General features: G+C 50.7%; 2 protein-coding genes across 4 annotated transcripts in view; one reads left to right on the top strand and one right to left on the bottom strand.

Annotated features, from left to right (window-relative positions):
• The window catches only part of ypel1 (yippee-like 1), a 47,487-nt gene that overhangs the window by 16,421 nt on the left and 11,241 nt on the right, over window positions 1–19,825 (top strand). For all 3 annotated transcript variants that reach the window (XR_003932543.1, XR_003932545.1, XR_003932544.1), the window contains exon 6: window positions 13,827–13,856. The gene's annotated coding sequence lies outside the window, so the exon portion shown is untranslated. The remainder of the gene's footprint in view (window positions 1–13,826; window positions 13,857–19,825) is intronic.
• ppil2 (peptidylprolyl isomerase (cyclophilin)-like 2) lies at window positions 5,107–18,580 on the bottom strand. Its single transcript, XM_030104531.1, has 20 exons — window positions 18,443–18,580; window positions 18,213–18,262; window positions 17,592–17,637; window positions 17,445–17,507; window positions 16,984–17,035; window positions 16,833–16,884; window positions 16,655–16,746; window positions 16,500–16,589; window positions 15,955–16,030; window positions 15,697–15,857; window positions 13,898–13,973; window positions 12,669–12,775; window positions 9,513–9,602; window positions 8,285–8,318; window positions 6,480–6,597; window positions 6,329–6,385; window positions 5,881–5,953; window positions 5,737–5,799; window positions 5,496–5,635; window positions 5,107–5,417 (listed from the first exon to the last, which is right to left on the bottom strand). The coding sequence occupies exons 1-20, from the start codon at window positions 18,472–18,474 to the stop codon at window positions 5,315–5,317; spliced, it is 1,575 nt and encodes a 524-aa protein (XP_029960391.1). The 5' UTR covers window positions 18,475–18,580; the 3' UTR covers window positions 5,107–5,314.

Below are 19,825 nucleotides of genomic sequence, written 5' to 3'. Positions count from 1 at the left end.
CACCGGTGAATTTCAGTGACAGTATCAGGTATTTTTGTGGTCTCTGTCTTTCCTGCTGCAGCCATCTTGCATTTTGCAGACGGCCCCTGAACGTCACACATACTGTAGAGATCAATATGATTTCTGGGCACAAGATTTTAATTAAAAAAAAAAAAAGCCAAAACACCAAATGATAAAAAGTTCAACAGAAACACTTTTTAAATAAATTTCTTCACAGTTTCGACTCAACACTGATGAAAGCTAGCTAACTAGCATTAGCCTCAAGGAATCTTAAAACACCCACAATGCAACAGCTGCAGGTTCCAGGACATTTCACTGGATACTGCAGCAGGTTTGATGAAAACGGGCTTCATGTTGGGGTTTTAGTCCATTTTGTTGTAAATGTTTGGTTTTTGTGAAAATGCTGACATTATTTATCGAGTGTGCTCCTCAACACAACAAAACACTTCAAGGTTTAAATTAAAGGTGAGTGCAGCTCTGTTCTACCCCTCTGGGTGAAACATGCTGCTGACACCTGATATCCATCCCAGCTTTAATGAGGCAGCGTCGCCCCCAAAACACAGAAATAGTAAAGTGTGTGTGTGTGTGTGTGTGTGTGTGTTGGGGGGGTCCTGGGTTTCTCAGTTTACTTCTCACCGGCTCTTCACCCAAACACTGAGTGTTTATCTCGTCTTGTCTCACACTCCGACCCTGTCTGAGCTGACGGAGTGTGAACAAAAGGAAAACAGACGAGACGGTCACTGAAACACCGGAGGCCCGAGCCGCTGCCAAGCCCCCCCCCCACCACCACCACCACCACCACTCAGGAACCCTCCTGTGGAAAGGCGTCAGAGAAGTAGGTCAGGAGACACGAAGGCCGCCAGCGTGAGAATAACAGGCGCCGACATCAACAGCCGACACCGCTACTTCCTGTCGATCAGCGGCCATCAGTGACACCCAGCCAGACCACCCACCCCGGACCACCCCGACCCCCCAGACCGGCCTCCAGCCCACTAAGGACAGGTTAGCCCAGACTAACGCTGAGGTCTGTTCATCTGAAATATGTATAAACTGAAAGTAGCACAAGGTGCATAAAAGCTTCCTCTGAGAGGAGCGTGGCCTGTTTCTCACATCTGCACCAAGATCCAGGCAGAAACCAGACTAAATCCAGGAAGAATCCAGACAGAACCAGACAGAATTCAGACAAAAATTACTTTAACTTGATGAGTTGAGTTTTGGGGAAGCTGTCTGGATTCTGTCTGGGTTCTACCTGGATTCAGTCTGCGTTCCATCTACAGAATCATCCAGATGATAGGTCACCTTTAGTTTTCGTTTTACGTCTGCTCCTGTCAATCAGCATGTACTGATCCATACCACATGTGGCCACTAGAGGCCACTGTGGAGCCACAGAATGAGGCTACAGCCCTGCAGAGGCAGCGAAGGGCCCGTTCAAAAAACTGTTACCGTGACGATGGCGCTCAGAACCACTAAAAACACAACTTTTTGGAAACGGCTCTCACGGTGGAACTTTTTGACAATGCTCGAGCTCCGTTGCCATTTGAACGGGAGAAAATGAAACTCTGGAGAAACACTCGAGTTCCGTCTCCTTGTTGATGGTGGAAATGCTGCTGCTGGTCAGGAAACTACAGCTGTTCTCCACGCGAGAACACCGCAGGATGGAGCGGGATGCAGATGGATGAACGGACGGATGGATGAAGGATGGAAGGATACATTGATAGATGGACTGATGGATGGATGGATGATAGCTGGATGGATGGGTGAAGGCTGGGTGGACAGATAAATGCAGGATGGATGTAAGAACAGATGGATAATGGATGGCTGGATGAAGGACTGAGGGATGATAGATGGAAGGATGACTGGAAGAGGGTTGGATGGATGGACCAAAGATGGATGAAGGATTGATGGATGATGGATGGATGGATGGATTTATGAAGGCTGGATGGACAGATGGATGGATGGATGAAGGCTGAGTGGATAGATGCATGAAGTATGATGGATGATGGATGGATGGATGGATGAGGATACATGGATGATAGGTGGGTGGGTGGATGTATGGAGGATTGATGGATGGATGGATGAGGGATGATGGATGGATGGATGAAGTCTGGGTGGATGGATGGATGAGGGATGGATGGATGGATGGATGAAGTCTGGGTGGATGGATGGATGAGGGATGGATGGATGGATGGATGGACAGATGGATAATAGGTGGATGGATGATATCGTCGACAGGTAACTGATTGAAAATCCAAATTGAAAACTAATAAAATCTAAATCAAACTTCTGAAGGACTGATTGAAGTATTGATGGATGAATCAGGTGAGCTGTGCTTCCTGAGGAGAGGCGGTGGAGGAGGAGCCTGCCTGCTGAGCGGGATTCGATCTTAGCGACCTGCTGCCCCCCCGCATGGCATTCCACTGCCGCGCTCCTCTCCACAGTGAGGAGCGGCGGCCCGGCGGCTCCCATGAGTCCCGGCTGTAACGCTGCAGTTATTTCCAGCTGTCTGATGTCATGAGGGGGGGGGGGGGGGGGGGGGGGGGGCGCACAGCGGTGAGTCACTCCCAGACGAAGACATCCGGAGTCCAAAACACCTGAGGACTCATTTCCAATTGTTAATATTTTTTTCAAACAAGTGAAAAACAACGTTTTGTGATTGACTTGGTTTGATACATTTGAAGTTTAATTGAATTTTTAACAATGAAAAATTAATTCATATAAATATCTGTTAATCAACTAAATTTGTTGCATTCATAAAACTGAGATTTTTTTTCAGTGCAAAAATATTTTATTGAAAAAATGAATGTCATTCCCAATCAAATCTCTTAAAATGGTTGTTTTTTTCAGTGTGTGTGTGTGTGTGTGTGTTTGTGTGTGTGTGTGTGTGTGTGGGGGGGGGGGGGGGGTTAATGCAGTTTGTGTGTATTCAATGATTCTTGATGTTTGGACTGAAACAGAACCTATCTCTGTATTTTAATCAGCCTGTTTCTTCTTCAGGTAAACACTGTGAATGGTCTCCTCAGAGACTGTGTGTGTGTGTGTGTGTCCACGGAGACATGTGTTTTCTCGCCCCGGTGTGCTGGTGGAGTTGAGCGAACAGGCGGAGGAAGAGGAGGAAGAGGTGATGTCATCTCATTCAGACTCGGCCTACACAAAGTCCTGGCTGTGCTCAGCATCCACTGTCACCATAGCGACAGCACCGCATGCCCCGCCTCCTACCCGCCGCCTGCGACTGACGGGCCGGCGGCCAATCGGAGCGCAGAGGAGTGATGTCATGGAGCCCAGAGGAGAGATGCAGATCAGAGACGTCTGAGCTTCTGCTGACGCAGACGGACGGAAGATGGACATGAAGAACGACTTCCTGCAGATGACAACAGAACAACACCCCGTCGACGACAACAACGGGACAGCACACTGCAGACAACAACAGAACACCCTGTAGATGACAACAATGGGACAATACCCTGCAGACAACAACGGGACAGCACACCGCAGACGACAACAACGGGACAACACTCTGCAGATGACAACAACGGGACAACACCCTGTAGACGACAACAACGGGGCAGAACACTGCAAACAACAGGACAACACCCTGTAGACGACAACAACGGGACAACAGCCTGTAGACAACAACAATGAGACAACACTGTGCAGGCGACAACAGGACAACACCCTGCAGACGACAACAACGGGGCAGAACACTGTAAACAACAGGACAACACCCTGTAGACGACAACAACGGGACAACAGCCTGTAGACAACAACAATGAGACAACACTGTGCAGGCGACAACAGGACAACACCCTGCAGACGACAACAAGGGGGCAGAACACTGCAAACAACAGGACAACACCCTGTAGACGACAACAACGGGACAACAGCCTGTAGACAACAACAATGAGACAACACTGTGCAGGCGACAACAACGGGACAACACCCTGCAGACGATGACAGGACAACGCAGGCCTCACTCTTCAATTGTTAGTTTTTTCTCGTGTGTGTTCCATTACTCAATCGGCATCAAACGTGTCGTATAAAAGAGAAACTTCTTAAAAACGGTGTTTTTTTCACTTGACATGTGGTGTCGCGGAGTGATGAAGTCAACAACAGGAGGAGGAGGAGGTAAACAAGGACACAGCTAAAACACAGACGAGGTGAGAGAGAGAGAGAGAGAGAGAGAGCGAGAGCAAGAGCGAGCATCTCTCTTGACCATCAGTTCTTAAATGTTAGGTTTTCTTCTTAAAAGGGGTTCTGGAGCCTCTCTGTTGAGACGGTCCCTGAACCTTTAAGCAGAACGTCATAAACGGCGTGGAGGTTCACTGAACTGCCTCCATGCTGGAAACGAAGCCCCGAGGTCTGCAGCGCTCGGCGCTGACGTCTCATCATCAATGTTTCATGGTCAGACAGCCGCTGAACCCTTCGCCCTCGCAGCAGGAAGGCGGCGCTCAGGATCACAGATCGCCTGGCGTTCATTTCCTCGTCACCTCCGACACCTTCGCTGCAGTTCCAGGAAGACGCCATGTTCCCTCAAACGGTCCCCTTCCGCACGCCGAACGTCTAACGTTACCGGCCGCTCCTCGCTCCCCGGGCTCCGGCAGAAGCAGCAGGCCTCAATTATTCATCGAGTCGGAGACGGAGTGTCTGAAGGGTCAGGGTCTGCTGAGAACAGCCGGGAACAGCCGGCATGCGTGACAAGCAGGATCCCGTCAGCAGTAAGTCCGACACCCTGAGGTCCTCATCCAGGAGTGAGACTGAGGACGGTCCGGACTGGGTCCACTCAGGGACAAGAAGTGCAGCCAGGGGGGCTGAATGACCAGGCTGGACCACAACCCCAACCAGAACCTCAACTAGAAGCCCTACCCCGATCCCAGTCCCTACCAGAACCTCAACCCGACCCGCTGAGTTTCTCAGCTTCAATCTGTCACCAAACAGGATGCTAACTGGTGCTGCTGGAGAAGAACGAGTCTTTCCAGAAGGTCTCGTTTTGACCCGTTTCCATGGAGACGGAGCCCAGTGTTTCCAGAAAGTTGGTGATAAACTCCCACGATGCAAACTAAGTTCTGAGCTTTCACTGGAAGTGAAAAATGACAGACAGGGACTCAGAAGTAGAACAAAAAAATAAGTTTATGCCAACGACGTTTTCAAAAAAAAAAAGACTTTCAAAGAAACATGAAATCTAAAAACAGGCAGAGTCAACCTGGAGGGTGACGGGATGCTGTGACTGACGAGACGTGACAGAAACCTCAGAGCTGAATCCCAGCGGCGCTCAGACTCCGGCGGCGGCGGCGGTGGCGGCGGCGGCGCTCAGCGGCGGCTACCAGGAGCTGAAGTCTCCAAAGCCACTTCGCCCTTTGGCCTTCTTCAGCGCCGCCCCGCTGGTGGACGGCCCGCCGTCGTCTTCAGCCGCCGGCCGCTTCCTGGAAGGCACGAAGGAATCCAACCTGTGCTGTGAACTCAGACCGACTGTGTGTGTGTGTGTGTGTGTGTGTGCTCACGCTGTGGCGGGGTTGATGTATTTGCCGACCCCTGCTCTGAAGGCTCGGGGCTGCTCCTCCTCGGCTCTCTTCAGGACCCGGCTGGCCTGCTGCTTCTCCTCCTCCTGCTTCTGCGCCTCCTTCTCTCGCTCCGCGGCGATCTGACGGAGAGAAAACCGGGACCGGCGGGTCAGAGGTCACCGGGTCAGAGGTGGCCGGGTCTCTGAACCCTCCGCCCTGAGGGGACGGGGGGACGTCCCACCTGGGCGTCGGCCTCCTCGTACGGGTCCACGAACACCGACGTGCTGATGAGCTTGATTTCCGCCTGCGAGACAGACAGGGATGAGCGCTCTGCACACCACAGAAGAAGAGCCAGGTCTGTCCTGCAGCACAGACCGCCCCTCACCTTGGGTTTGTCCGTTTTGGGGTCGCTCTCCACGTTCTCCATGGCTGTGAGAGCCTCGAACCCTCCCACCACCCTGCAGGAGGAGACAGGAAGTCACTGGAGGTCGTTTACTCACTACAGAAATCACAAAACCTGGAATAATGTTCAGTGACGCTCAAAAGCCGAAGGCGCCGTCCCCGGAAACCCAGCCTGACCAGAGAGGCTCGTCTGATTGGTCCAGACTGAAAGTGGAAGTCCCGCCCCTTTAGCCGGCTAGCGGCTAGCTACGAGGGACCACGAGTTATTTTAATGTTCCCTCCTGGTTTCTCATCAGACCGTCGGGCTGAAACTCATTTAAAGGTTCCCGAACGTTTCTTTAGAGCAACGCGGCGTTGCGGTGGACCGGCGGGACGGACAGCGGACAGCAGACACCTGGAGGAACCGTGGACAAGAGAGGAGCGAGGCTGACCTGCCGAACACCGTGTGCTTCCTGTCCAGGTAGGTGCAGGAGCGGAACGTGATGAAGCTGAAAGAAGAGACGAGACGGAGGACAGATCAGCTGATCGGCCTCTGGACAGGAGGACAGGAGGACAGGAGGACTGAGACACAGCAGGTCTTACAACTGAGACTTGTTGGTGTTTGGACCCGAGTTGGCCATGCTGAGGACGCCCCGGCCGGCGTGGGACAGGTTGGGCCGGAACTCGTCCTTGAAGGGCTTCCCCCAGAAGGATTCTCCTCCTGGGGAGAGACACACACACACACACACACACACACACACACACACACACACACACACACACACACACACACACAGACACACAGACACACACAGACACACAAAGACACACACAGACACACACACACACACACACACACAGACACACAGACACACAGACACACACAGACACACACAGACACACACACACACACACACACACACACACACACACAGACACACAGACACACAGACACACACAGACACACAGACACACACAGATGGTGTTTCCAGGATAACTCTGTTAGCATGCTGGGAGATATTTGGTGGTTGAGGTTTTGTCAAGATGGGGGGGGGGGGGAGATGTTCCTTTGAAATGTCAGGAGGAGAAAGATGGTCGGTTCAACTCCAGGGCTTCATCAGCACAGACGTTACAAACATGTGGATCAGTAGATTAACTGCTACCTGACGCGCTACAAGCTACATGCTAAAGAGCCTCAGGCTCACACACCAGTGATGTTACATGCTAAGCAGCGGTATCGGTACTGAGTATCGGTACTGAGTATCAGTACTGAGTATCGGTACTGAGTATGGGTACTGAGTATCGGTACTGAGTATCGGTACTGAGTATCGGTACTGAGTATCGGCTCATCATGTGTTCCAGTGAGGCCTGATCAGTGCGTCCCTCTTAACGTCCCCTCTGGTCTGGGCAGCTGCCGGTGTCAGAGCCAGTTATCTGAAGCGGCGCCGACCTCCGCCCTGACAGGCCGCAGCGGGTTTCACGGAGGCGGCGGCGCCGTGTGCCCTTGAGCAGGGCGCCGTGCGGCGAGCCCTCAGCTGCGGATCATTACTCCGACTGCGCTCCATCATTAAGGCTCATGGTGGCGAGCGTGGAGGGAAACACGCCGCGGGGGAGAGGATCCGCCGCCCCGGGGTGGGCCCGGCCGCCCCGCGCGCACGAGGCCGCGCACGAGCGTCTCCGGCGCCGCCAATCACCGGGTTCGGCCCATAAACTCCCCCCAGTGACATTTCTGCATAATTTATCAAGCGGCTGACATTTCAGCTCAGTGAGGAAGCAGGAAAGACAAATCAACCCAGCATTTACTCACATGTGTGTCAAACTCCAGGCCCGCGGGCCAAATCTGGCCCGTGGTGTTAATTGACGTGGCCCGTGGGAGCGTGAGCGTAAAATAATGATCTGAAAATAAAGGTGTGAGCCGCGGCTGTCAGGAAGGCGCTGACAGGCAGACGGACTGATGCTGCCAGAGGCGGACTTTCTCTAATCAATGCACATTTCAAAAGAACCTCAACCAGAACCAGAACCTGAACCAGAACCTGAACCAGAACCTGAACCAGAACCTGAACCTGAACCAGAACCAGAACCAGAACCTGAACCAGAACCAGAACCAGAACCTGAACCGGCAGCAGCAGCAGGAAGTTGACTGTATGTGGTGTAACCGTCTATTAGCTGCTTTCTAAAAACAGGAAAATGACACCGCAGCTTGGATGACTGCCCCCCCCCCCCACCCTGCGTCCACCCGTCCCCACATCGTCCCCGTGTCTCTTTGTTCCACAGCGCCGGCTCCCACGTGTCCTGGCGGTATATTTAGCAGCACTCTCGAGTCGCGGGCCGTATTTACGCAGAAAGCTTCCGAAAAGGAGCTATTAATAATTGAGCGGCGGCGTTACGTAATGCGGCGCCGGTCTCACCTGTGCCTGTGCCGGTGGGGTCTCCTCCCTGGATCTGCAGACCAGAACACAGCAGAGGTGAGCGGGGAAGACCACAGGAGGGACAAAGTGAGAATAAAAACACGGAAATGGTTTTATTTCATCTGGACTGAGCTGGACTGGTGACAAAAGTACCGAATAACCTTTAAATCTGAACTTTTCTCTGCCGTGGAGCAGAGCGTCTGTGAGGAAAATGTCTGGAATCTCACAAAAAAAAATCAAACGGCAGAAAACGACTAATTTTAACATGAAGTCAGTTTTAATGGAACCTTCTGGTGCAAAATGTCCAAAAGTCTGTATGTTTAATTCTGCATGTTTTTCCATAAAGCTGCATTTCCAGCGGCTGGGGCAAACAGCCCGGTTCGGGGTTTTAAAGTGCCCCCTGCTGTGAGAGGGTTCCCTCCGAACCCTTTCACAGCAGGGGGCACTTTAAAAAGCGTCGCTCCTCCCGGACTGCCGGACCGCTCGGGCCGTCGGAGGATCAGCCGAAAGGCGCAATTAGTGATAAACAATCCACGGAAGGCTCCGGAGAGCAGCGTCCATTAGAGCCACTTCAACTGACGGGAGCGGCAGCTTTAAATCCTCAGGGGAGTCCCGTCATCTGGAAGCCCCGGTCTCCGTTAAGAAGCCTCGGCTGGAGGTCGTGTCGTTCATCAGCCTCTGAAGTGTGTGAGTCCAGCAGACACCCCCATCACAACCCGGCGGGTTCGTTTAACGGAATCCAGTCACAAGTTCAACATAAAACCCTGCAGCCATTCATCAGCCGACCCCTCCTGAAGCAGAAGCAGGCCCTGGAGCCCAAACAGGCTTTTCTTTCACAATGAAGGAGGAGAAATAAAGAGTCTATCACAGATAAAACCAAATAAATTCCACAGCGGGGCGATGGCGACTCCTAGAACTATAAAAGCTAAATCAAACGCAGCAACGGACGAGACTCTCCCTCCAAGTCGGCAGCCTGGAAACCTTCTGGAGCGCTTTTTCCAAATCTGGTGGAGCCAGTAAAACCGGCACAGACCCCAGTTCAAGAGCAGCAGCAGCACTGCGTTCCACCCGGCGAGGCACAGCAGAGCGCTCGTTAAAAGAACCCGGCTCGAACGGTTCATTTCTAGACGAATTCAAAACGTCGGCATCAGCCGAAGATGATCAACAAGCCCGAAGCTTTCACCGCTTCTGCCGTTTTGGATAAACAGGGTCTGAGAAACGCTCCTACCATGAAGTTCCGGATGGACCGGTGGAAGATGGTCCCGTCGTAGTAGCCTTTCTTACACAGGCGGATGAAGTTCTCTCCAGCTTTAGGAACCTGAGGGACAAAAAACACAACCACAAAGAAGATTCAAGGACAATTCACAACGACAGGAACATAAGAACACCAGGAGAGCAGCTTTCATACTTGTAGAAATAAAAAATAAGAAATAAAAAAAGATTTGAGTCTTTGGAAGCATCAAAATGTAAAAAGAAAACCTCAACTTAATGTGGCCAAACCTAACCTACTCCACCCTGTTTCACTGCGTTTCCATGGATACGGTTCTCTGTGGGTGTGGAAATCAGCCAACCATTAGGTGGCGTTAAAGAGTCCGCTATGCTAAGTTCAAAAGTTTCACTTTGCGGAGTTTTTGTAAATAAAATTTCAAATGTTTTTTTTTTTTTATACCTAAAATATATGAGACGATAAAATGACTCCGACACGAAGAGGCCAGCCAGAGAAATCCCACGTTGCTCTGCACCGGCGGCCTCTTCAGGCCTTTAAATGAAGCCGCTCACATTCCCGCACTCGCACTCTCATAAACATTCCTGGCTCGATTGGTTTTATTTCAACGTCCTGCTCCACCGGGTATCGCTGTTTTTCTGGGATGATGACTTCTGTTTCTCAAATTCTGCACAAAGTAAAAAGCCAGACGGACGTGAAAACATGGTCTTTGTTGTGAGGACGGGTCTGAGCCGCTGCATTAAGCAGCGGTCTGAGATCACGAGGACGACCGTGACCAAAACGCACACGGAGAGAAAAGACACAAAGCTTCCAGTGTGTCTCTGAGCTGCTGGTTGTTATCATCCGCCGCCGCTCCCGTCACAGATCTCTATCTGCCGCCGCCGGGCCTCGTTTGCTTCTCGGCCGGCGAGCCTTCTGCGCGTCTCGTTCTGATCGCGACGCCCGAGAACGTTCAAAACGTGACGCGGTTCAGAAACAGGCGCAGACGGAAAAACCAGAGAACACCTCTCAGCTCACGCCTTTACAGAGGAGTTCTTCTTCCACGTTCAGCCGGAGGGAAAACACCGCAGAGCAGAGAGACTGAGCCAGTTGTTGAAAGACTGAGCCGTCACTCTGGGAATCCATTTCCCATCAGTATCGAGATCCTGACTGCTGCACTTTAATACCAGCTGCTGTAAATTACACAGAAAACGACACTGTTTTTCAGATCACCTGATATCAAACAGCATGGATGATCTGGAACTGAACTGTTTAGAACTATGGGGGACCCCTGCCAGTGGCACCAAGTACTGTTTTGTTAGTGACAAAGTCTTTGAGGTTCATGCATTTGTGCACTCTTGCAAACTATTGCAGGGGTGCAGCTACATTTTACTGTAATAAAAAAATTTAAAAAGCAGGATAATTTGTGACAATGGAGGATCACTCGGTGTGTTATGATGTTCTGTTGCGTTACCTTTCACTCCCCTTTATTCCATCACCTGCTCACAGCAGCACTTCTGACCAAAGGATTTGCAAAATATCACCATTTTTTTGTAAGTGTAACAAGTGAAAAGTGCAGTGGAGTGGACTATGGAGGACCACTCTGCTCCCTATGATGTGGAGCTTACTTTCACTGTTCTTTGTTGTTGGATCTTGCTGAGGCAGTGTTTCTGGTCCAATAATTAGTGAGAATTACACTTTTTTACCGTTCAAGCTACAGCGCATTTCAGGTGACTGTCCGGGAGTAGTTGGGACTATGGAGGACTATGTATGTCATGAAGTACTGTTTCGTACGCAACATTGTCGTTGTGGTTCAATCATTTGTACACCTTTGCAAACCATGGCACTGGTGCCACTGCATTTCAAGTGAAATGTGGATCATCTGGAACTATGGAGGACCATTTGTTATGTCATACATAAAAACATGATTGCTGGCTTATTACTTATTATTACTTATTACTTATTATATTATTAATTACTTTAGGGGTGCCTCACCAAACAAAGTGCAGAATCAGCCACTGATGTAGGGTTTGCCTCTGCACCATGGGGGGATGGGATTCGTTCAGACGGTCTGAATGATGTTCGTGTTTTTCAAGGTTAAACTCAGAGATGAACTGATTGAAAACTCTGCGTTTACGCCGATAAACAGCTCCAGACGCAGCGGCGAGCCGGTCGGGGGATGGGAGGCCTCGCTCCTCCAACACACACGTGACGGGCTGCGTCATCCGTCATCGTCACGGGCCGCGGGGGACGCCTCGACGCCGGGCGGCGACTTCCAGGGCGCTGAGCGGATGTGACAGCGAGGCGGCGCACGGTAATTCACAAACAGCAGGAGCTGCTGCAGCGGGGGGAGGAGGAGGAGGGGGAGGAGGAGGAGGAGGAGGAGGAAGAGTGGGAGGAGGAGGGGGAGGAAGGAGGGGGAGGAGGAAGAGGGGGAGGGGGAGGAAGAGGAGGGGGAGGAAGATGTGGGCCACACAGGGCAGCTTGTCTCGCCGCAGCGACTTTCCCGACCGTCATTATTCTGATTTGACGGCTGGCGAGCCAATGGGAAGCCGGCATGGCCCGGCGCCGGGTTACCGGGGCAGAAATGAGCCGGCCGAGTTCACGCCGGGTCCCAGAAGCCCCCCGCCTGACCTCAACGCCGTGGCAGAGAGCGAGCGCACGTCTACAGGGGCGAACAGCGGCGTGGATCAGACACTGGAACTTCACCTCCACAGCAGGAGGGAGAGACGCCGAGTCAAGCCCCCGACGTCAGAACCTTCTCCTGTTGTTCCTACAACAATAATACGCTCTACACACAATTTAACATACGCTTTTTAACCACAGAGCCGTTAAAACACATTAAAAAACAACAAGAATCTGGAAGGAAACAGCAGGGAGCGTCGATATGATCAAAGCAGTCTGAGTGACTAGCCCTGCAGTACCGTTTCCTACCACAAGATGGTGCAAAGTGAGACAGAAAAGGCAGCAAAACGCTCGCTGAGAGGACGGGAAACCACGAGGAAATGGCTCAGAACCGAGAACAGACTGAGCTCTGCAGTGATTCACAACCGTCCAATTACACGTCAAGCAAATCCTGATCAAACCACAGAAGACCGGAAACCGAAATGCTCTGAATCATCGTGTGTGTGTGTGTGTGTGTGTGTGTGTGTGTGTGTGTGTGTGTGTGTGTGTGGTCACCTTGTCACAGTGCAGCTCGATGTTGAGGTCTCCCTTGTTGGTGTGCAGGCGCACGTAGCCTTTCTTCTTCACGTACTGGTAGCGCACGGCGTCGTCGGAGATGGCGTCTGGAACAGGAAACACACCGTCTGCGGTTACAGCTGCTGATACGACAGTCTGAGCAGGTTTGAGTGTGTTGTTGCAGGAAGTGGAAAAAAAAGAACTTAATGTTTTTAGTTTCATGTCCGTGACATTATTTTTTTCCCCAATCTTCAGTTTTAAAGGCAGCAGTAGAACAAACATTAACGACTAGAAAAACCCTCACTCTCCATGTTCTAATGAAATCTAAAGCAGAACACTCATATAGGATGAAGCCTTCACGAAGGAACCTCAACTGGATGCATCATCCACCCGCTGCAACATCCTCCACCCGCTGTGAGCGCCACCTCCTGCTCTCAGCTGCATAACAGCAAGTCTCGACTCTCCCCTGCAGCAGATCAGAGGCTGACAGGACCGAGCAGACCCGGCTGGATGAGCAGCTCCTGCTGCACCGGGCCGCAGGGGGCAGCAACGAGCTGCAACGAGCTGCAACGAGCTGCAACGAGCTGCAGGGGGCTGCAGGGGGCTGCAGGGGGCAGCAACGAGCTGCAACGAGCTGCAACGAGCTGCAACGAGCTGCAGGGGGCTGCAGGGGGCAGCAGGGGGCAGCAACGAGCTGCAACGAGCTGCAGGGGGCTGCAGGGGGCAGCAACGAGCTGCAACGAGCTGCAACGAGCTGCAGGGGGCAGCAACGAGCTGCAGGGGGCAGCAACGAGCTGCAACGAGCTGCAACGAGCTGCAGGGGGCAGCAACGAGCTGCAACGAGCTGCAACGAGCTGCAGGGGGCTGCAGGGGGCAGCAATGAGCTGCAACAAGCTGCACCGGGCTGCAACGAGCTGCAGCGAGCTGCACCGGGCTGCAACGAGCTGCAGCGAGCCGCAACGAGCGCAACGAGCCGCACCACAAAGTGTTTTACACACAGTCAGGAGTCAGGTTTAAGTCTCTGCTTCCAAAAACTTGAACAGTTTGGGCAGAAAAATGAGATTAAAGTGAGCGTAGCTTAATGTGATGTAATTAGCAGCTACAATCTGCAGGAAATTAGTAAAATATGTCAATGTGACAGCCGGGTAAGGCATGAAGGTGTGTGTGTGTGTGTGTGTGTGTGTGTGTGTGTGTGTGTGTGTGTGTGTGTGTGTGTGTGTGTGACTTGCCGGCCTCGTGTGTGGTCGCAGGAGTCATGGCGGTGGATGTGAAGGAGGCGGAGACTCGTCCTGTGGAGTAGTGAGCCTGCAGAGAGAGAGAGTCTCTGATTAGTCCGGTCAAGCACATTAAACACACTGTGTGTGTGTGTGTGTGTGTGTGTGTGTGTGTGTGTGTGTGTGTGTGTGTGTGTGACAGAGACTGGTCCCTCCAGAGAACGGGTCTCCACTGCCGATGGGCTTCAGGCCACTGAACCTGGAGCTCAGACTTCAGGAGCGCAGTCAGAGCTGAACGCTGATGAGAACTGTGAGGAAACCATCAGCTGAGGAGAGCTGGTCAGTGAGCCGAGGCTGGGACTGATGGTTACTGAGGGGAGACGCTCCGTTTTCATGTTTAAGGGGATCGTTCCGAATCTTTCACGGAACGTTTTGGACGGGGCCTTGCTGGGACGTGGATCAGAGGAGGAACCGGGACTCCAGGAGCTTCAGCATTCTTCTGCTCCACTTCTCGCCCAGGATGAAGCTCCACCTGACCTACATCCCGGCGGCGAGCGCCTCAGCCAGACTGCGGCTCCGGGGTCGCTCCAGGACGCCGTCTCGGCTGCTCGCTCTCTCTCTCTTTCTCCTGTTTGTTTGCAGACAGTTAAACTTCGGCGGTGGAAGCGAGGTTACAGCAGGTAACCACAGGAAGACAGCCACCGGGCTGCTGCAGAGGGACGGAGAGACGAGGACACCTGAGAGACGCTTCAGACGGAGACTCTCTTCCACCGTCTGGAGTTTCTTTTATTTGACTTTTCATATTTACCGAAATTCCTCTGTTGAAGAAGCAGAACGAGGATCAGCCTCTCGGCTGAAGCCTCCTTTGTTCCGTCCTGCTGCAGCAGCACTAAGGCTTTTCTCAATGTTTGGCTCCCTCTAGTGGAGGAAGTGGATCCTACACCCCCTCAAAACGACACTAAGACACTAAAGTAAAGACAACTCAGATGAATTCTAAGATCTGTCACTGAAGAGACACTTTGACTTGTTTTAAACTCACGCCTACTTCAGGTTTACGATGAGGCTGGTGTCAAATTACGAGCACCTTGTGCTGAGCATCGTCAGGGCTCCACTTGTGTTCCGATTCTTTCTGAACTTTTAAATCACTCTGATCTCGGTTGACAGTGAAACGAATGATTCCTCTGCTGCGACAGGAAGGAGCTGAACTCAGGCGGGAGAGCCGAACCCTGTCCAGGCGGGGTCAAGGGTCAGAGCGTCTGTCGGGTTCAGTCCAGATCAGGGTTCTGCAACCTTCATGGCCAGATGAGCCGTTTGCTGTGCTGGATCCATAAAGAACATTTAACCTTTAAAAAGAGGCAAGAGCAGCTCAGGAAGCTTCACATAGTTTTGATGCATTTCGGAAGTTCAGGTTCAGAATAGTGAACATTTTCATTTAACCTATTTTTGCACTTGTTTTTAACAGTTTTGCTCGTATTTTCAAGCATTTTTTAGCTGACAATTTTTAAATTTGAGCTGTTTAAACCATTTTACCTCCATTTCAGCAGTTTTCCGTGCTTATTTCCAACAATATTTGTTATTTTTTCAATAAGTTCTAGACATTTCACAGTTTTTAAGGCATTCTATTTTTTTCCGCATTTCTTGTGGTTTCAGCTATTTTTCGAAATTTTATTTGTACGTTTTTTTGAATCCGTTTTGAATGTATTGTTGTCTGTAACATGTTTCATGCTGTGAAGGCTCCATGGAGCCGCTACAAAGGGACTGAAGGGCCACATGTGGCCCCAGAGCCGCAGGTTGAACACCCTCGGCAGACTCACGGCGTTGAGCTTGTCCGTCTTCTTGGCCTCGGGCTCCTTCATGGTGGACGCCAGCAGCTGGTCTCCCTTGTAGTCCTTGTAGAGCTCGGCCAGGGTCTCCCGGGTCTCCAGGTTGGTGGTCTTCAGGTGGTAGGCCGGGTCCTGCTTGGCCTTCTCCTCGTCTGATCCGCATCCGGGGGAAAGGGACAGGAACACGCTCACGTCTCCATGAACCGCCGGGAACCCGGGCTGAGAGGCGACGAGTCGGGCGGCGTTTACCTGGATCCAGACACTTCATGTTGTTCTTGACGTGGAAAAAGTCGGAAACGTTGAATTTATCCAGGTTTGTGGGATCCTGTGAAGACAAACGAGAAAAGCGTCAACGCCTGGGTTCAAGACCACTTCCAACAAACGAGAACGTTTCAGGTGGAATTTTGTGTCTGCTGCTCGCTGCCGTGTAGGATCCCCTCCATACTACTGCTACAAAAGTCCACCGTCAGTGTGTGTGTGTGTGTGTGTGTGTGCATGTGTGTGCGTGAGTGCATTTGGGGGGGTAATGCATGTGGAATAATACCAGTAAATATAAAAAAAGTAAAAAAAGTGTAAATAATGTAGCTCAAAAGTGGCAGAAAAGGTTCAAAATTATTAATAGAGTTCCAGAAAAAGTCAAAAAAGTATCAATAAAGTAACAAAAATGTTACAAAGTATCAATAAAGTAGCAGAAAAGGTTATAAAGTCGCAGTAGCAGTACGTGTGTGTGTGTTTCTGGGTGAACGTCAGCGGAGAGGTTTTCCAGACAGACGGCTCCGGCGGCGGCGACTCGCCTGCAGCGTGATGATGTCCTTCCTGGCGAACGGCTCGTCGGTCAGCAGGTCCTTGAAGCTCTTGGTCTTGATGTTGAGCTGCTCCACCGCCTGAGAGGAAGACGGAGGGGGTCAGAGGAGGCGTCTGGCGGCGCCGGCGGCGAGGCTCCACCCACCTCGAAGGAAAAGACGTTTCCGGTCACCCTGTTGGCCACGATGTGGGAGTTGTTGGTGAAGACGTTGAACATGACCGGGCAGTGGTACTTCCCTGGGAGGAAGGAGGACATCGACTCGTCTAAAAGTGAGACGTTTCTGGCCCTTGAGTCGCCGCCTCCAGCCCTCCAACACGCTTACCGTCGTTGTTCTTGGAAAAGTTGAGCTTGATGAGAGACTTTGCTTCCAGTTTCTGAGAGAGAAGAGAAAACATGAGTCTGGAGTCCAGAACTTGCATCGACGCCGTGCTCTGGAGGAAACGCTCCGCCATGTTGAACCTTCAGCGCCTCACCTCTCCGGTGGCTGGATTGGTGCCGTACTTCTTAATCCACGGGACGATGCTCCTGAAACAGGCGGACGAAGACAAACCTCAACATTCCTGCTTCAGAAAAGTCCCCATTTAGAACAGATCTGTCAAAAAGTGACTTTTTTTAATGTAATTTAACTGGTTTGCATGAAATCTGTCAGATCATTTGGGATTTACGGGTCAGTATGAGTTGGATCTGCTGCTCAGGCTCAAACTGAGCTGCATGCTGTGTGATAATGTAGTAAAAACATGTTAAATCTTTTCTCTTCAGGGTTAAAAAGTCAAATGAATGGCTCTAGACAAAACTGTCTTTGAAGATCTGCATGAAATCAAAGTGTTGATTCACTCCAAGTTCAGTGACCGGCACGGTGAAGCCAGGAAGCCCGTCGACCGATCCTCACCGCCAGGCGTGTTTTATGATTGATAAACCCGGCCGGCAGACTCACAGCAGGTCGAAGACGACGCCCTCCTCCGTGCACACCGGATACTCAAACGGCTGGAGAGACAAGCTTCCAGAGCAAAAAGACAAATGAAGCGCGACCGTCTGGATTCAAGACTCAGCTTTCCACTGCCGCTGACCGGGGGACACTCACCTGCAGTGGTCGAAAGGAAGCCGTCTGAAGTTTCCCTGAGGGATTTCTGCAGGAGAAGCGGAGAGAGGGGGAAAAACATGGTATACTGGAAAGATTGTGGACAACATTATGGAGGACGAACAAATATGTGGGAGTGCCCACTGACAACAAACTGGACGGGGATAAGAACTAAGCCTCTACGAGAAGAACCGCAGCCTCTGCTCAAGGTCTTCTCTCGGTCTGAGAGCTCCATCCTCTGTGCTGTTGCATGCTGGGATATCAGGCTGACTGTGGTTGACGCCAACAGGCTCAACATACAGTCACATAATATGGTCTTTTATTGGAAATCAATACAACTCCTGGTGAGAGAACTGGACTCTCACGTGCCTGTTTCGAAAGCTCGCAGCAGGACCAATGAACACCAGCAAAGAGCTCCAGAGTCTCAGCAGAGCCTCCTTCTGGGGACCACCAGACTCTAGAATCCCTCCATATTAATAGTGTTTACTGTTTTCAGATTATTTCATCCTTTCTGTGCTTATATTAGTTGCTGGTAAGACTCAGATATATTCTCTTGTTTGATTTCCATCCTGTCTTATTTTATTGAACATTTTGGACACACGACAGAGATTAAAGTTTACTCACCTGCCCGCTTCCCTCCGTAGAAGTTTGTGTACTCTGTACATGTGATGTACCTGGAAGGTGAAATAAATACAGGTGACGAAGATAAAAAGCTGTATGTTTTGGAAAAAACAAATATATTCCAAAAAATATCGCTTGAAGCGAGGCTAAGCGTGTTAGCTTCTTAAGCTAACATGGATAAACTAACAACTGGAATAACATTTCTCGGAGGTGCTGAGAACTTTTATTCTTACATTTTGTCTTTTTGATGTTGTCGCTTCCCCATTTTGAGGTTTTCTGTACGCCTGACTGGTTGAAAAGGTTTAAATCGAACAGCTCCACAACCAAAACAACCCGCTGTCGCTCATCCGGACTTCCGGTTTGGATTCTTCTTCGCTGGGCTGTCTTGAAAAATTGTTCAACAGCTGTAGCTTCGCCACACTGCTGCCACCCAGTGGAGGAACTGTGAAATGCAGTCCTAGTTTCACCAAACGGGCTCCACAAGTAAAATTATAGTAGTGATGTAGTGTCTATCAGTGACCAGCAGAGGGCAAAAGACACCAAGTTTCCCAGAGTAAGATGCAGGTAAAGGTAAAAAATAATACTTAATGGCAGTTATTGGCAGTTTTTACTTCAGATAATCTTTAAATTTCCAAATTAGAATGAAATACATAAAAATACAGCCTGAAAATAGATTTTTTTTGTGAGTGAATGTTAGAAATTATACATGACTGGGATGAAAAACGTGACATGGGTTTCACAAAATTCATTTATTTGAGAAATGTTAGGTGCATTATGTATCTACTTCTCCAGTTTTTATCACCTTGGCTTAAACTTTCAATCCAAAAACAACAGAAAAATTCTCATTAATTAATAAATGGGCAACACATGGAAAACGAGACTCCAAATATAATAAAATCAAAATGTGAGTGACAACCAAGATAAAAAAACAAAAAACAAAAGAACATGTGATAATTCAGGATGTCAGAGGAGGAAGATGCTCTAGAATCTGGATTTCAACTCATCACCCATAGAATTGCATTTTTCAGGATGTCTGTCCCATAATTACTGTAAAATAAAAACCTTCTTCTGGGAAAAACGCTCCTGTTTCTATCACAGACCTCGGGCGCCCCCTGGTGGGACCCTACACCACAGCTTGAGCCCCACTGGTCCGATGGTAGAGTCTTCACGGAGAGTTGTGCTGTAGATTTGTGTGTGTGTGTGTGTGTGTGTGTGTGTGTGTGTGTGTGTGTGTGTGTGTGTGTATTCAGAGCCGGAGTTCATTCTGCTCCTGTGATTCGCTGAAGCCTCACGGATCCTTCGACATGACAGCAGCGCAGGAGATGTGACTTTTTGGAATTGTATCCCGAGGCGGAACTTTTTGAAAGCGCTCGGTGCCGTTGTCGTGGAAACGGGCATCGTTTTCAGAAGGTTGCCGTGTGAAACTTCTCTGAGATCAAAACGCGGCGACTCGTTTTCACGACGCTGCGCCGAAACGACGCCTGAAACTTCAGGAAGTCGGCAGCAGCCGGCGCGACCATTAGCTTAGCGTGGAACGCTCGCCGTAACCAGACGCTTCCTGACGACAGGCCGACTGGAGGAGTGGAAACTCGTCTTCAGATGTGTTTCCGCGGCGT

The sequence above is a fragment of the Salarias fasciatus genome, chromosome 12 (assembly GCF_902148845.1).
Source record: "Salarias fasciatus chromosome 12, fSalaFa1.1, whole genome shotgun sequence".
Classification (NCBI taxonomy): domain Eukaryota; kingdom Metazoa; phylum Chordata; class Actinopteri; order Blenniiformes; family Blenniidae; genus Salarias; species Salarias fasciatus.
This window is presented reverse-complemented; position numbering and strand designations above follow the sequence as displayed.